The sequence below is a fragment of the Arvicola amphibius genome, chromosome 6, assembly GCF_903992535.2.
Source record: "Arvicola amphibius chromosome 6, mArvAmp1.2, whole genome shotgun sequence".
NCBI lineage: Eukaryota > Metazoa > Chordata > Mammalia > Rodentia > Cricetidae > Arvicola > Arvicola amphibius.
Genome location: NC_052052.2, coordinates 157,346,105 through 157,363,325, shown reverse-complemented (window position 1 = coordinate 157,363,325; position 17,221 = coordinate 157,346,105). Strand labels below are relative to the sequence as shown.

At 46.6% G+C, this 17,221-nt stretch overlaps 1 protein-coding gene across 3 annotated transcripts in view; it reads right to left on the bottom strand.

Annotated features, from left to right (window-relative positions):
- Positions 1-17,221, bottom strand: part of LOC119816103 (aminopeptidase O (putative)) — a 264,083-nt gene that overhangs the window by 176,876 nt on the left and 69,986 nt on the right. For all 3 annotated transcript variants that reach the window (XR_006020830.1, XM_038332406.1, XM_038332407.1), the window contains exon 5: positions 16,804-17,049. Coding sequence is in view for 2 of the 3 variants with exons in the window: in XM_038332406.1 (XP_038188334.1) it covers positions 16,804-17,049 (246 nt within the window). In the remaining variant the exon portion in view is untranslated. The remainder of the gene's footprint in view (positions 1-16,803; positions 17,050-17,221) is intronic.

Here is a 17,221-nt window from a genome sequence, read left to right as displayed (position 1 = left end):
ACCACAGAGCATCAGTCAAGATCTGAGACCGAAACAGAATGAGTAACAGCAAATCCTCCAGGCATAAAGTCTTAAAAAGAAGGCTTTATTTAGAAAACTTTTAAGTCAATTGCATAAAACGTGACACCATCTCAGCGTGTCCTCACACACCCCTGATAGTTATCTGCTGTAACAAATGTAACAAAGAATAAAAGGCATTCCCCCCTCCTTCCTTAGTGTGGGGACCAGGAGGAAGGACAAACAGCAAGGACTGGGAGAAGGCTCCCTTGGTGCCCATTGACATCTCCACGATATCGCTGAACCTGAGCTATTTCTTCCTAACGTCCCAATACAATACAATCCGAGATTACAGCCATGTGGGGCAGGGTGCCACCGTGCTCTTGTGACCACGTGACAATGGACTTGGCGCTCTCTGGCAGCACAGCATCCCTAGCAGTCCAATGGGCCTCAACTCTCAGCAAGAAAACTGTAACAGAATCTTTAAAAATAGATTTCACAGACATTCTGCTGTATTTCCCTTTAAAGACATTAAAAAAGAAACCGCCAATAACTTTATCCATATATCTTAAAGGTCACAAATCTTTACTTTGAAAATCAAGTGCTTTCATCTTCTTGCATCCTGAAATTTAGCAAGTTACAAACAGTTAAAGTGGAATTGTTAATTGCTCCATTCTGAGAGACTTAAGAAGTCACTGCCAAGTCGATACTGTGAGTACCAGCTCCGCAGCCAGAGGCAGACTCTACAGATGGTTATAAACCCTTAACCACAGCTAACACTGGAGAGCAGAAGCCTTTCCCTCTGGACAATCGCAGCTCTCCAATACAAGAGAACAGTGTCTCCATGGAATCACAAAAAGCCTATTAGCTTCCCAATTACTAGAGGAGGAAACAGCACCTGAGCCAAAGACAAAAGAACACTGGGAACTCCAATTTCAAACCTGGGACCAGAGCTGAAGATCACAGGAGACAGGAGACCTTCCTCAGAACCACTGTGTTTACTGCGTGTGTTTACACGCTTGGCATCGTGGCCAAGTCTCATTGGAGAGTAGTTGCTTAACAAATAAAGATGTTTCCCCTAAAGTGTCTCTAACTTGAGGTTTGAGGTCCTACCTCCTAGGAAACTGGGGCTTCGGGAAGGGAAAGGGCTGGCGCTCTGGAGGGAGCAAGGGCCCCCCCTTCCATCATGCTGTTACCAGGAGAGACAACCGGGGAGGGGAAACCAATATCCAATAGGATTTGTAAACTGAGCAATTCAATAGGAGAACAAAGTTTACAAATTGTCACCCAGAGGCCCACTTCTCTCTCCTTCCTCTTCGGTTACCTTGTGGCGGGCCTCTGCAGCAGCAATTCAACAGCCCTGGCTTCACAACCTCACAAGCATCTTGAGAAATGCCAGGGCAAAAAATCAAAGATTCCGTGGCTGGGTGTGTCACATAAAACTTAGAGCTGTTCCTGCTAAATGAAAACAGCGATGTTAATTTTGGTGCCATTAAAAACAGAGGAAAATGTTGCTGCCAAATGGACAGGAAAGCAGGGGAAAGCTCACCAAATGAGAAGCAGTTGTATTTCAAGACCAGAGAGTGGCTTTATAAAAACCCAGAGTTAAAACAGAATGAGGAGAAAGTGTCTCTCTTTAACGTCCTCCCTCCACGCCTGGGTCTCCTGGTTCCACCCCCTGCAGAGGCTCTATAAGTCACTCCCATTCATAGATTAGGGTGCTGTGTTAACCGGGAAAATATGCAGAGCTCAGGCTTCCAGACGGATGTGATAACTGGGCGGAGAGGGAGCAGACATTTCTCTTCTCTGGCTCCACCTGGGAGTCAGGAAATGCTTCCAGCTGTTCTAAACCCTGAGTCCACAGTTCCTGCAGCGTGTGCACATGCATTCCCAGAGAGGTGCAGGGGAGACGGTGATGAGCAGGACATGGAGCCGCTCTAAAAGCAACGCGCCATCCTTCTGCACCCGACCTGACAGCCGTGCCCATCAGGAGAACCACTGTGGTGCACAGACGGAACACCAGCTTTCCCCTGGGATGCATTAACTCAGCAGAACCTGAGACAAATGGCCGAGGTGCCCATTTAAGAAATCAAAGCGCACCCTCAGTCCCTACCTGTTACAGGATAAGGCTGGCCTACTCGGACCTCTACCCTGAACTCTCCAGCCCAGGGGCTGGGCTGCCCTTTCCCCAGCTGCTCTTCCATGTATAACCCAACCATTTTGGCTACCCATTCCTTTTTTACCTTTTGACCTCTTGGCTACAGCACCTGGTTCGTCTCTCTCCCCCATTCTCCTCATAGGGCTCAGGGTCAGGTCCACTATGAATTCTCCCAGATGTCTCTGACTCTGGCTATGCTTCCCCTTTTAGTTACAATAAACTTTCTCCTCCAACATGCCCAGGAGCGGTCACTGTCCTTCCTTTTTACTCCTTTTCACTCACTCTCTCCAACCTAACGCTAAGACTGTCATCAGCATCCGATACTGAGAGCAGAGTCCCTACTTCCCCAGCTCCAGGTGGAGGACATCTCCACCAGGATATTAGAACCGCGTCTTATTTATGAAACTTCATGAAACTGCTTCCACATTGGAACACTGAATTTGGGGTAACCTCTATCTGTGCCCCCAGGCCACGAAAACTCATATTTGGCTTCAGAATGAATCCCCTCGTCTCCCCTTTGAGACGAGAGCTGTATTTTTGCATCATCAGATATAGAGTTGGCTATATGTTCAATGATGTTCCACAGACTCAGGATTCTCAGGTGATCATCTTTGAGTTTCAAAGAGGTAGGGAATGTGTCGCCAGAGGAAACAGATTCCAGAAAAATGAGGAACGCTAAAGAGTAAGGACTCTGTATACTCTGCCTTAAGCAATGAGAGTCTGGAATAGTGATGCTCTTACTTTCCTAGAAACTACTGGGTATTTATAGGAGGGGGCAATTTTTATTCTTACTTCAACTGAGGACAACAGCGGTGGTGGATCCTGTTGCACCCTCCTCTGGTTGTACTGCTATCCATACCCACGAGACGTGAGACTCAGAAATCACACAAAAAGCAAATAACTCATCAGTGATGCTTCCCTGAACTGAAAGCAACGCTTCCCACCACTCCGCAAATCACGGGACTGCGCAGTGAGTTGGCCATGAGTCAATCAGGGCTGTGTGAGTGTCTTTCCTAGGTGCTCCAAAGGTCTTTGTAGCTTTCACAAACCTCTCCAGTTCCGAGTCTTCATGGTAGCTACCAGGACAGGACAGATAACCTCAGACTTGAAAGAAAGTACCTAGATTTCTATATACTGAAGTTCTTATAAAGTTACTGGGGAAACCTCTAAACTTGAAAAAAAAAATAGATACTACCTAAATATTTCCTGCCTCGGACAGTGAACAAGGTGCTCAGTCCCCCCATTTAGTCTGATCTAGAAGTGGGGAAGAAGAGTAACCCTGCTGAGAACACTGGGACCAAGACGCTAGAGAACTCTCCAGGCAGAAAGCTGCACGAGATTCTCCAGAGAATCAGGCCAGAATCTGAAGACTTGGTTAGAATTCAGCAAAACTTAAACATCTTGGAAAAACAGTTAAATAATAAAGTGAACTTGCAGGAACACGTGCAGACCAACATGAAGTCGGATAATGGTCTGTGGTGGAGAAGCATGCCCGCGGCCAGCACAGTGGCGGTGAGACAGACGGTCTGGAGAGGCAATGGGGTCACAGCCCAGGGACAAATGTTTGCACTGTAGGCTCTACAGTCAACCTGGGCAGTTTCACAAGGAGTTGGCCAGATACAGTCAACTTCTTTCCACAGTTTCCTCATCTTTAAAACACCCCCGTAACCGCCTCTGCCAGGTAGAACCTGTAAGGCCTAAACGACAGCACAGGACAGTTAGCGGGAGTTAAGGCAATGCTACAGTTTCTGAAGGCAGCTATGGAGACACCCATCTAGCTCCCTGTGCCCAGTTCTAGAGTTTGCAACTTCTTTCTCAGCAGAGAAGAGAATTAGGAAACAAGGTAGCAACAAGCAACTGTGATGGATTCAGAACAAGAAACAAGCTGGGGGGGTGTAAGCATTTGCCGAGCATTTCTGGGTAAATCTTCAAAGGTGTCCTTGATTTACCTTGATTTAAACAATATAGACTATAACCAAAATTTTTTGAAAAAAGGGAACCCTAAACCTGATGGGACTAATAATGACAGAGCAGGGAAGGGGGTAGTTAGTAATACAGCTAATACAATGTGTATTCAGTATGGCGTTGCCAGCTGCTCTACTGTGGAGCCAGGCTACGAAAGAACAGGGTTATCGGGAAAAAGAAGCTTTTTTAAATAACCTTTTCATAAGAATCATTTCCCTTGAGTAGAGACCAAGCAAGCAGAAGTCTACTACATATCAAATAAGGCAGTCATTTGAAAATACAAGTCCGAAAATGATCCTTGTGTGGCTGCTTCGTCCCTTAATAAGATTATCGTATCTGTAAATGGGTCAAAGGGTGTGCCGCATGGGAGCTGTCCACAGATGAGCAGCTTCTCCTTGCTAGTTCTTTCCTTTCTTCTGCTGATGAGTGATCTGCAAGCCATGTGGGGCTCAATAGGCTTGGATGCTAATAGCAAATAACCTCAGGGTGCTTGAGGCTGAGAGCACGAGCACATGTGTGCACGTGCACGTGTGTGTGTTTGCACAATCCAGGGGGCCTACAGCTTCTGTTAATTTTGTACCCACAAAAGTGGCTTCTCTTTTAGAGCTATTGAAAAAAAAATTTGCTCTCCTGGTAAGGAATATTTTCTGAACTTATTCTTCGATGCCATGCCTTATTAAGGCTGAGATTAATTACATCTATTGCTCGCCTGCCACTGATGTCACTTAAAGAGATTAGATTAGTCTGGACAACATGAAGCCGTAATGGGGTAAGGGCAAGCCCAGGTTCTGTCTACTCTCTAAAATTGAGTTTGGGGTGACATGCTCTACAATTACCCGGAGGAGGGCACATGGACACTCAACTGAGCCTTTAGAATTACTTTAGCCACTTGGCCCGCTCTGCCCATTCACTGCCTGATGAGCCTGAAGACTCAGACATCCGCCTGGTCCAGAACCCTTTGCTTTCTGCTTCCTTTTCTGGCATTTCATTACACTTTCTCTGCATTTGGGTCTGGCTTGGAATTCAGCTCAAGTCTGAAAAATTAAAACCATCAAAGTCTCTGTCTTCTTAACATCTTCCCACTGAGAGAGAAAAGAGAAACCGGGAGGGAGAGAGAGAGAGAGAGAGAGAGAGAGAGAGAGAGAGAGAGAGAGAGACACACAGACAGAGTGAACCTGCGAGTGAACACAAGTTAACCATTTCGTTTTTTCTCTCAATATGGTTAAAGAATATTTTCCTTTATGTTGTAGGATTGGCGGCTGGTCTTTTTCCAAGGGTATAAGTACCCATTTGCCTGCTTACCCTTGAGAATGAAAGTCAGGCTGAGGGTACCCCAGCTAGTTATATTCATTCAGCATCATAGTACCCCCCAAATAAAACCATAAGTTCAGTCATACAGATAACACCTACATCTCAACCAGAAAAATAAACATTAATCACTAATGTTTGTATGAGTGTGTGTGGTGCACATGAATATATATGCACATACGTTTGCATGTGAGCACATTTGTATGTGAGGGCATGAGAAAAGTATGTACGTATACACGTGCATGCCCAACTCTGACATCAGGAGTCTTATCTCTACCTTACTCAGTGAGGCTGGGTCTGGTGGTATTAGCAATGAAGGTGACAGAACCTATAGTTACCTGGGAGATGGGCCTACGGGCATGCCTACAGGGATCTTCTTGCTATATTAAGTGTGAGGACACACCCACAGTGGACGCGCTCAGCACCCTCAGTGAACTGGAGTTCACTTGGGATCCCTTGAGGACTCTGAATTCAGTAACTCTTTGTGGCAAGGCTTTCCTGTTGCTCCTGTACTAAGGCATGGCAATTATTTTGTTTTCTCCCTGAAGCTATTATTTCAGAGAACTGCTGATATTCTGAGTTGGTAGGAACCACCAGGCTGATGACTTAACCTAACAAGCCACCAATCTTATAGTATTTGAATGACAAAACCATCAAATTTCTCTGTGCTTAGTGGAGCAGGGAACGGTACTCTCTGAGAACCTGTTCTATACCCTGGGATATCTGTTATCGAACCTGTCTCCCTACAGGAGTCCAGTGAGGGCTTGGGCAGAAATTCATGGATTGATAGGCACAATTGGGAGCTATATTGGCACTGGTCCAAGTCCAAGCTTCAGAGAGTTTAAAGTCAGGTGGACGCATCAATAAAGAACCTCGAGTCCTCAAGGCCCCTCTCAGGAGAGTCCTGCCATGCATGTAGTAACCTTCTACCAGCAAAAACAAAACCCATAGACCTGATGCCTGTCAGTTGTGGCACATAAAACTTAGGGACATAATATCTTCCAGGTGGGTGTGCCCAAAAGTACACCAAGGTGCTTGACAGGTCATTTCTGACCGACTGTCAAGGTCAAACCACCACAACTCTGACAGCTTCATCTAGTCCTCCTCCGGGTTCTCTGCTGCTGTCTTCACCAGAGCACAGGCTGAACTGCAGACAAGCCCGACAACTGATCAAACGTCTGTACATGCAGCTTATTACTGTGCAGATGGAAACAGCTGAAGGCTGACTAACACCCGGGTGGCAGGCGGGACCAGTTAGTCACAACTCTGCAGGAGCCCACGGAGGGGTCCTAAGCCAGGAACTGCTGGCCAAAGGAAGAGTCCCTCTCAGGAAACCCACTGCTGGTGCTCCATTTGAAATGCTGTTTAGCACTGAGGTCAGAGACAGGATCCTGTACCTGAGATCTGTTCATAATGCAGTTATTAGAGGTAAAGGATCCTTTCCGAAACTCTGCCTTGAGCCTGATATACAAGACGCCCACTGATGCCTAGGTGCTGAATGAGTACAAGACAATCAATCCCAGCTTTGTGATCTAACCCATCTTCATCAAAAAGAAAATGCAAGATTGAATCACCCACCTTAGTCCTGTACAGGATTTTTTTAATTAAAGATTTATTTATTATGTGTATGGCATTCCTTCCATGTGTGCCCACAGGCCAGAAGGGAGTGCCAGGTCTCATTATAGATGGCCGTGAGCCACCATGTGGTTGCTAGGAATTGAACTCAGGACCTCTGGAAGAGCAGTCAGTGCTCTTAACCACTGAGCCATCTCTCCAGCCCCAAGATATTTTTTTTTAAACATAATTAAAACAAATGTTAAGGCTCTAAGACAAGCTGCAGGCTTTTCTCAACCAGCCCTTAATTTCCCAACGGAGAGGTAGGCCAAGACTTGCACAGCTATAACTGGATGCAGATCCTCAGAGCAAGGCCATCTGAGCAACAGACAGGTAGGAACCATCCTCGGGGAGCTTGTCTCTCTTGGCCAACATGCCCAACTTTCTTCAGTCTGCGATTCTCAGAAGAATATGGCAGGCTGTGGATGGAGCTGGAGGAGGAGCCAGGGGCCTTGGGTTTTCCTTACCTGCCCCCTACACTCCCCACCTGTTCAGAATCACCTAAAAAGCTACTTCCCATCCCCAAACCCATTCAGCCAGGTTTCCATGGGGGAATCAAGGGAGCTTCAGGAATCCCTGGGCACAAAGCACACTGCTGGGTGAAGAGAGAAACCTACAGGATTAACTTTTATGATTATTTTCCTCGTCCTTCAAATGTGTTTTTCTTTATGCTTTGTAGTGTCCTTACTAACACACACACACAAACACCACTTTTAAGTGTATACAACTTTATATAAATAAATATGGATGCAAAGAGCAGGCAATTGAAAGTGTGAGGCTCCCAAATGTTAAAGTTGCAATAAAAGCTAATAATTAAGGAAAATTCCTTCTGGTCAAGAGTCTCTGGCCCAGGTGAAGACCTAGTATTCCTGTTGGGATGGCCAATCACTTGGCCTAGGGATCATCCTTGGGAAGCCAGGCTCACCTTAAGCCAGGCTGGAGTGACAGGCAGAACATTTTCCTTTAATGAGAGTCAGTACTTTTCCTTCCCAGCATGCTGCTTCCCCCCACAAACGGGCAGCCAGGAGGTTTGGCTGGGTCTGCCCATCATTCTGAGTTTGGACTAAAAGTCTTCCTTTTCCTTTTTCTGTATCTTTCTTTCAGAACCTAAGCATGGGTTTTCTGGTACTTTGAGTTCCTTGATCTTTCCTGAAGTTCCCCTCCCGGCCCCGCCATGTGGCGGACCTCCATGTCAGTAACTCAGACAGCATGGCTTTCCCTCCCCTCCTCCACCCTTCCTCTCCGCAGCTGTTGAGACTTGCAGCTTGCCTGCTCTGAGGGTTGTTCTTTAAAATTAATAAAACTGTCTTTGAGCTTTTATTTGAATCATTCTTAGATTCTCTTATTGATAGACTGAAAACCTCAAGAGGGAGCCAGACTTCTTCAGTGTCCCTACATGATGTGGCTGGTTTAGTGGCCTCGAAGACCAGAGCTTCCATGGCTTCCTTGATACTGTAAAATATCTGGACATATCCAAGTCCTCAGTCACCAAAGACAGAAAAAGAAAGACTTCCACAGCTGGTTGGTTGTACGTCAGAGTTCCAGATATTTGTGAATGGAATCATCTCCCACAGAGTGGTTTGAAGTTGGTTTGAGTCTGTGACTGTCCCATGAAGTAAATGTGTACCCCTGAGTACCACAGTGGGGTGACACTGCTTGGCTGGGGAGGAGTCTATCTTCAAGAGGCAGATACATCAGGATATTGAATCAGATTATAACAATATTAAAGGCTTTCCCCGGTGCTCCCTGATAAAGAACTCCCTTTTAATTCTGTGGAACCCATTTATTTCCTAAACTGATGAACTCACAATGCCCGATCCCACCCTACCACTTTTGCCTCTGAATTAGTTACATTCCACAAAGCTAGTCTCCTTGAAGCTTCAAAAGCTCCGGACTTAAGCTTATGGGTTCATCACACTTGTCCACTGGCAGAGGTGTTTACTGAATGAATTCAGGCCATTGCTCATCCCTCCTGTCCCAAATGCCAGCTTTGGTGGGACATCCTCAAACTGCACAAGTATGAAAAAAACTTCAACTGCAACAAACTTGTTCCTAAACGGAAATGCTGTCCTTCAACTCTCTGAATGCCCTCACAGAGGAAAGTGACTCCAGAATTACATTGTGCCAGCTTCTGATTCTGGCCATTCGGCAAGGAGCCTCCTGGTACGAAGGCCTAGTTATCAAGCCTACAGGAGCAGCTCCCCCTCGGCCAGAGAAGGTCCAACTGTCACCTACACGCTCTTAGACTCGAGTCTCAGGGTTCCTATTTCGCAGTGTGAAGAAGGAGGAGTAATTCTTAGCAAGCTAACTGGAGAAGGTGAAGTACAGATCTGGTCTGTTCAATCGAGTCACTTCTAAAATGAGCACAGACAGGAGCCAGATGTGGGGCACACACCTTTAATTCCAGCGCAGGTGGATCTTTGTGAGTTTGAGACCAGTCTGTTCTACATAGAGTTCCAGGCCAGTCAGATATAGTGAAACCAGAGAGAGAGAGAGAGAGAGAGAGACAGAGAGAGAGACACACACACACACAGAGAGAGAGAGAGAGAGAGAGAGAGACACAGAGAGATAGAGACAGAGACACACACACAGAGAGAGACACAGAGAGAATGGGTAGTTACCAAGAAACAGAAGACATCCTACTCCAAGCTATACTCTGGGGTTAAATTGGGATTCATTTTAAACATTGAACCCTCAAATCCCACACAACATTCAAGTTTTTAATAAAAACAATTTCTTTATTTCACGAAAAGGTCTCGTGGAGCCTCGGCTAGCCTGTCATAGCATAACCACAGATAACCCTGAAGTCAGAGATTGCACCCAGGGCGTCGGGCATGCTAGACAAGCCCTCTACGAACAGCTACGTCTTCAGCACCCAGAGTCATACATTTTTAAAAGGAGTCTCTCCTGTATCTGACCTTCCAGCCTTTAGGATGAGTTAGGTGACAAGGCCATGTGCTCTGACACAGAAACAGGCCCGGCCCTAGAGAGCCCATCCATATGTTAAGCTTGAGGGTTATTTCTAGAGCTGGTGTTCTCCCCCAATTAGGAAACACATAGCCCTCCCTTCATGTGTTCATAATATGGTTCAGAACCCAGCAGCTCTCTGTAATGGTTTGATGAATAAGATCCTGAAAAAGTCGATATTCAAGTGTAACCTCTTATCCATTGCCTTCCATGGCTCTCTGTCCAGGGAGCACAGTAACGAGGGTTCAGCAGAGAGGTGGAGGGGGCTTTCCCTCCAAGGAGAAAAATGACAAGATGGTGGCCATATCAGGGCCCAGGACTGGAAGAGATTAACTGCCTATGCTGACATCGAGAGAGAGATGATTGCAAACACAGGTGGAGGTGATTGCTGCGAGCCCTGTCAAAGGACTGGCAAGTTCTCTTGAAAGATCGCTCTAGCAATTCTCTGAAGGTAGGTCTGCCAGTCAGTCTATGTGTATGTGAGCAGTTCAAAGAAAATAAAGCACTCGAGCACAGTCCTCCAGGGGTGAGAGGTCATGGCTCGATGATGAGGGAACACTGCGCGGCCCCGGCAAGACGACTCGAGACCAGCGAAAGCCACAGGCTCGCTCTGCCTGGCTCTGCGTGACCACTGTGAGCGACAGTCTTCATCCCCTTCCCAGAGAGCAAAGCACTCAGCCTCAGACAGTTACAGACAAGTCTCGCCAATGCCTGAACCCCAAACTCTCAGTCCCTGCCAACTTAATACAAACTGGTTATTGTCAAAACCACAGTTTCTTAAACTGCGGGTTGATACCCCAACACTGTAACTGAATTTGGGGTCCCACAAAAGTTTGGCGCCAGTGAAATGTGTCTGAGCTGACAACCAACACAGTTCAAACCCAGGACCGTGCTGAACTGGACGCGTTGGCAGCAGCTGCCTGCATTGCGGCACAAGTCCACAGCAGCTGCGGTTCTGAACACACTGACAGATTTGCAGTTGCTGCCCATTCACCAACCATGGGGGTTTCACGATGCACACAAGGCTTTCTGCTTTCATGGAAACACAAAGGTTTGAGCATAGAAGTAAAGACATACAGCATTTTCCTATCGTGTCTGAGCATGCACATATCCAATCAGTTTACGGGTTGATTGTATTGTGTTAGAATGTTTGGCTCTTAGCAATGCTTGAGTTGTTGAGCTGAGTTTCATTTGTAAAAAAAGAATCGTAAAATGAACTTTATCATTAGAGTTAGGGCAGAATTTCTAATTATTTTTGAACTGGCTATAAAATACCCTGACCATTGGTACTATATTTGCTTAAAACAGTGTTCTGAATGCTAAGGATTATAAAGTCAAAATATCAAATCAATTCTGAAAAACACTGAAGATGCACTACCCCCTGCAGTGTCAAATACTCAGGTAGGGTTTACCTGTTTACGTAAAGATAAACAAACGCGTTCCTCTCATCAGTGTGCAAACTCAACTCCAGTGGAGGGGCTGAAGGGGCCGCTAAGACGCGCGACTTCACTCTCCACCAGGAGACAGGGCTCCGGTGCTAATCTTACATTTACGATTTTTATATAAAAATTTCTGGCAGAAAGGGCTTTTGAGTGGAAAAGCTTAGGATACCCTGGCTAGGACCAGCAAACCTACTGCAGCTTGGGCTTCCTGAGCCCCCAAAAAACAGCACTTTATGAATAATAGTTACTGCTTTAGAATAGAAAGGTGAAAAGCAGAACCTGCTAGGAGAAGCCCCAGCTAACTCCTGTGGGGACAGAAATCAGCAGCAGGAAGAAGACACAGAAGCACTGGAGGAGCCACCCCACCTGCCACCCTCAGAAATGCTCAGCTCTCCAGCCACGTCAAGGGTGCAGGAAACAGCTGAGCTCTTCGCCCACCTGTGCAAAAGGCACGGGGGACAGGAATGCTCATTCAAATGTTTGGGTCTTTAAAAAGACCACCCAGGAAAAAATTTGAAAATTTATTAAAAATCTGAGAAACAATCCAAGTTCAAAACAGAATCTACATGCAAACCCCAAACATGCAGCTTATGAGAGAACGCGGCAGAGTGGGCGGGTGCGTGAGTGAACAGGCATCAGCTTGTCTCGGGCCCACTCCTGAGGGAAGAACCATTGTGGGCACTTCCCTTGGCACTCAAAGAACTGTTTAAGTGTACGGTGGTTTGGGTTTAGCGGATTAAAAATTCAAGTGTAAACTAGCAGAGAAACAATTGAAGAAAGACTTTCAAAGCTGCGAAACCTTACCACTTAAGATAATGACAGAAACATATGACTGCTTCCTCCCTGGCCGCAAGGAACGTGGTCAGAAGGCTGGAAACAACAGGTCCTTTGCAGCAGTGTGTTGTGCTCTGCTTATTCTATTACGCTTTGGCTGGGAGATAAGAACAAATAAGACAACACCCTGTCTAACTCCAGGGGGAGGGGTGGGGCAGAATGGCTACCATCATTCCTGGGCATGTGTGTGCAGGGTGCCTATCTGCAGTTGAGGTCCTTAGGAAACTTCTGCATGCAGAGTCAGGAGCTAGGATAAGCATGCAGAGGTTTTCTATTGCACAACCCAATCTTTTAAGAACAAGTTGTGTATAATAAGGGGCTTTATGGTATTTTTCCACCATGAAGAACATTGAGGCTATTTGAGTAATTATTTCTCTAAACTCTTTGTCAACATTCTTTTTGTTCAATAAGGGGAAAAAATTTAAAAACTTAGATGAGCAAATATCTACGCCTAGCCCCCCTCCCTGTGATCTGCTGTGTAAGTGAGAAATCACAAAACAGCCACTAGGTAAAGAAGATGTGGTCACTGGGGTCATCTTTCTCCCCTGGCTCAGGGGTAGTCTCTGGTCTGGGTGCCAGGGGCTGTGCCAGGTCCAAAGGGAGATTCTGTTTAAGGACAGCAGCTGCTAAGCCCTGGCTCTCACAGGCAGGTCATGAGACCATACGGCACTCATGATCTCTGCGGCTATCCATGACCTCTCACTGCCTCAGCTCGTCTTCACGTGGTTGACCTGAGCCTACCCTAAAGAGTTGCCCACGCTACTCTCGTGTCCTTTGTTTTACTTTCTCCAGAGCGCACATCTTCACTTCTGCGTATTCCACTTTTCTCCCAGACTAGCATGTCCATTCCAAGAAGAATGGAGATCCCACCAACCTCACTTGGCCCTTGGCTTGGCATTAAGTACTGCACACGGACAATGTGCTTGACAGAAATGCACCAACCACGGCAGCAGACAGCCAGGAGGGATCGGCGGAACCTGCCGGCTACCTCAGTCTGCTACCTTTGCGTCTCCCATTCTCCGGTTCCCAAAGTTTGACAGGCGCAAGACTAAATGTGAACAGTGGGGCTGAGAGGGAGAGCAGGCTTTTTGATGGCACTAAATGAAACCCTGGCACTGAGATAATTTGAAATTCAAATATGGGGGGAGGGGTACCTGGACGTTAGCAAGGTAGTTCTGGCAGCTTAATTATACCTGTCACACACAACTGTGGATCTGCTGAGAGACAGCGGTGACGCAGACACACAGAGGTAGGTAGGACGGGGTGATCACTTTAAGCAGCGTTCATAAGTCTTGTTCTGGGCTATTATTGCACTGACACTACTGCTCTTATAACCAAGAGTGTGAGTGTGAAGAACAGCACCCTTGGCACGCACTTCTCAACCAGCGGAAGTCAGACTGGAGACAAGAGAAGGCATGAGGTCAGAACAAAAATGGTCAAATATTACTCTCCACAGCAGGAGAGCTTCGTACACAAAGGAGACCCAGTCAGAATGCACTCGTCTCTGTAAGGAGGCATCACAGCACTCACTTCAAGACCTGCAGAAGTAAAATGAAACAGAACCAGAGAGCCCGCAGTTCCCAGAAAAGTAAAGCATGGGACAGAGTGGGCAATGGATGACCAAATGCACACTGGTTGGTTTCCTCAGACTGGAGCAGTGGTTCTCAACCTGCAGGTCATGACCCCTTTGGGGTCCAACGACCGTTTCACAGGGGACACACAGACCATCTGTGCATCAGATATTTATACTATGATTTAAAAACAGTAACAAAAGCGACAGTTACAAACTGGGCCAGAGTGCGAGCATCTTCCCCTTGGTCAGCGAGGAAGAGAAGTGCTGGGACAGAGGGAGGGCTGGCTGCGCAGCCCTGGCTTTTGTAGCAGAGGGTGACAGAAACAAACAGTGCAACCTGAGAAGATTTTACCAAAGAGCGCCAGAGCACTTTGACTAGGTCTGCGTCAGCTCTGGCCACTGCTGGTGCACCGCCTGCCTTCTTGTGAACGGATCACCAAGCTTTCAAGCTGCAGAAATGTTTTCCTCACTTCACTGAAGTCACCTATTTGACTCAAGAGGAAAGTCAAGCATATTCACACAAACTACGAAGAGTAATGTTTAAAACACTGTGTATCATCCACACATTAAAAAAATCCTTTAACACAGTTCATGATTTGCCTGTTTTTGTTCATGTGGGAATGCTGACTGCTGTTTGCCAAAGAGTAATACTAAAACGGCGCTCATTATAATTAAAACCTAATTGCTAAAGAAGCCCAGAGCTATGGAATTTATGATCCTGCTACATGTTTATAAACAGGTACTCAGGAAAGAGTCGGTTAATTTACCAAGAGGTTCTTTGATTCCCCCGTACACTATAATGACCAGGGCATGGGGAGTTTTGGTACACAGGTCTCTCGCGATGGCACCTCATGGTTTTGAGAGTTTCCTGATCCTGTATGGGGCACAGAGTTGACCTCCACACCTGCACTTTGCTGCAGTAGGCCTTAAGCATAGGAAAAGCAGCAGGGCCCCTGTAAGACTCCCCCACCCCTTCCACCCCCTGGTTCAGCACCCTACTGGGGCTAGACAACAGCACAATCACCCTTCCAGAGTTCACAAGCAAAGAAAACAGTTAAGTCCAGGAAACAGCTTAACCAGGACAGGCTACTTCCTGTCTAGTGTGTGTGTGTGTGTGTGTGTGTGTGTGTGTGTGTGTGTGTGTGGTGGGGGTGCTATTTGAGAACTGTGCACAGTACTGTCCTGAATCTTGACAGCAGTCTTGTTGTTATTAAGTTGCCACTCCAGTCCTGACATCTGTGCCCAGCACCATTGGCCTTCAGGCACTTGGGCTTCTTATTTAAAAATACAGCATTGAACATGTTTAAATCACTTTAAATATCTCAAAAAGCAGAAGCCTTGCCACAGGCCTGCTTGGGCATGCAGACTTGGAGAGAGAAGCTTATAGAATGGCCTGCGGGTCAGCACATCCTAGGTCTGGCAGGCTGTGTGGTGGGAAGGGGCTACCGAGTTCTGTGTGTGGAAAATACTTGGCCTTTGCTTCCCCCAGGCTAGAATGTGGGACTGTTAGCAAATATGCCCTGAAAAACAACATCCATAAAGTACTAAGACCTCGCAAATAAATATGACCCCTCAAAACCATATACAATTGAGAAGCATTTAATGAACAACCCTTTCTTCACCAATAACTGTTTAAAGTCCAGAAAACTCTTCAAAGAGACCAAAGAAGCCCCCCTGTTAAGACAAACTCTATATATAGACATCAAGACAATTATATGATGCATGCAACCAAACATATATAATTATCCTAGTTTCTACATTCCCATTATCTTCATAAATACAGGATAAAAATCAGTCTAAATGATTTTCTCAGAACTTAAGGGTTACATCAAGCCAGCCACCCCTTAAAAAGTGTGCACGTGTGTGCGCACGTGTGTGTGCGTGTGTGTACGTGTGTGTGTACATGTGTGTGCGTGTGTGTGTGTGTGTACATGTGTGTGCGTGTGCGTGCGCATGTGTGTGTTTGTGTGTGTGTGTGCCTACAGTAGAGATCAAAAGCAAATGTTCTGGTCAGTTCTTTTCTACTCAGGGATTTTACCCAGAATGTGTGCAGTTTTTTGGGAAAACACCATAAGTGACAGCTGTTTGAAAGCATGGAAATTAATTGGCAGAAGGAATTTCCTTGACTAATGGGGGAAAACTCAAAGCCACATGTTTGATGAGCTCGTTTCCCATCCTAGTCAAGCACAGTCCCTGTTAGTGATTAGGTTCGCAAACAGAAGCATGAGCGCGGTCCACCCACCATCTTTCCTCGTGGGACAGAGCCACCCTCCTATCACTGTGTGGACGGACAGTGGGACTGGTGGAGTGGCTGTAATAACGCAGGGTAGGGTCAGCTGGTAAGTCTCCAGTTTCTGTCGGAATTAAATGGGGGCATGGTAAGAATACTTCACTTACTGTATTAAAAATAGGAACACGTCGCGTGCCCCTCCCCCATGCCAGCCATCTGCTTTTAGCTGTTTTTCCAGCAGTGCGGATGGATTTATGTTCTCTCTGACACAGGGCTCTAAAGTTGTTGCCTTGTGACCAATGGTGAGAATGGATGAGGCAGCTGGTCAGGATTAGGCGAGCAGCTGTGGCCCTGGGACCAGGTTTTGTTACTGTGCAGAGCCTGACGCCATGACCTTGGACTCATTAGCAGGAAGCTCTCACCACCCACGCTAACAGCCACTGAGTAACGGCAACCCCACATATATCACTCTGGGGTGTGGTCTATGCCCAGTCTCAGCCATGATGCCTACAGGTTCATTGTAATAGGGTGGGGAGGAGGGCCTACTTGAAAACCATCTCCTGAAGGTAGTAGTAAGAGATCCAGGGGCGAAAAAGGAAACTGTTCCTTCCACCCTGAGCAAAGGAAACTGCTGACAGAGTTTAAGAAAAACATTCCCCCAGCAGTCCCCAGACTTCTGTAGCGTGTGTTCCACATGCCACGCTGAGACACATACCTGGCCATCCCCAGACTTGGAAAGTTGGCAGGGACAATGAGTATGTCCAGTCGGGAGAAAGGGTGTGTTCCTAGGACAGAGTGCGCAGCTGACAGGCAAGGAGGGACCAGCCACAGCAGGGCCTTTTGGCAGGCACCCTCAAGGCACAGTGGGGCAAACACTCGATGAGGAATGATCTCCTGGGTGGCAGCAGAAGCATCCTGGAATCGGCAGGGGTATTCTACATGACTGCAGGTGTCAGCATACCTGGGCAACACATAAGAAGAAAGGAGACCAGCATTGAGAAGACGGTTCAAACAACCTTATTAGCAGAGGTAGATCATTTCAAGTCCTGCCTTGTCTGCTTTTGGATGGCGGTGAAAAAAAAAAACAAAAAAAAACAAAAAAAAAACAGATCAAAATATTAGCTGGTGTGCTT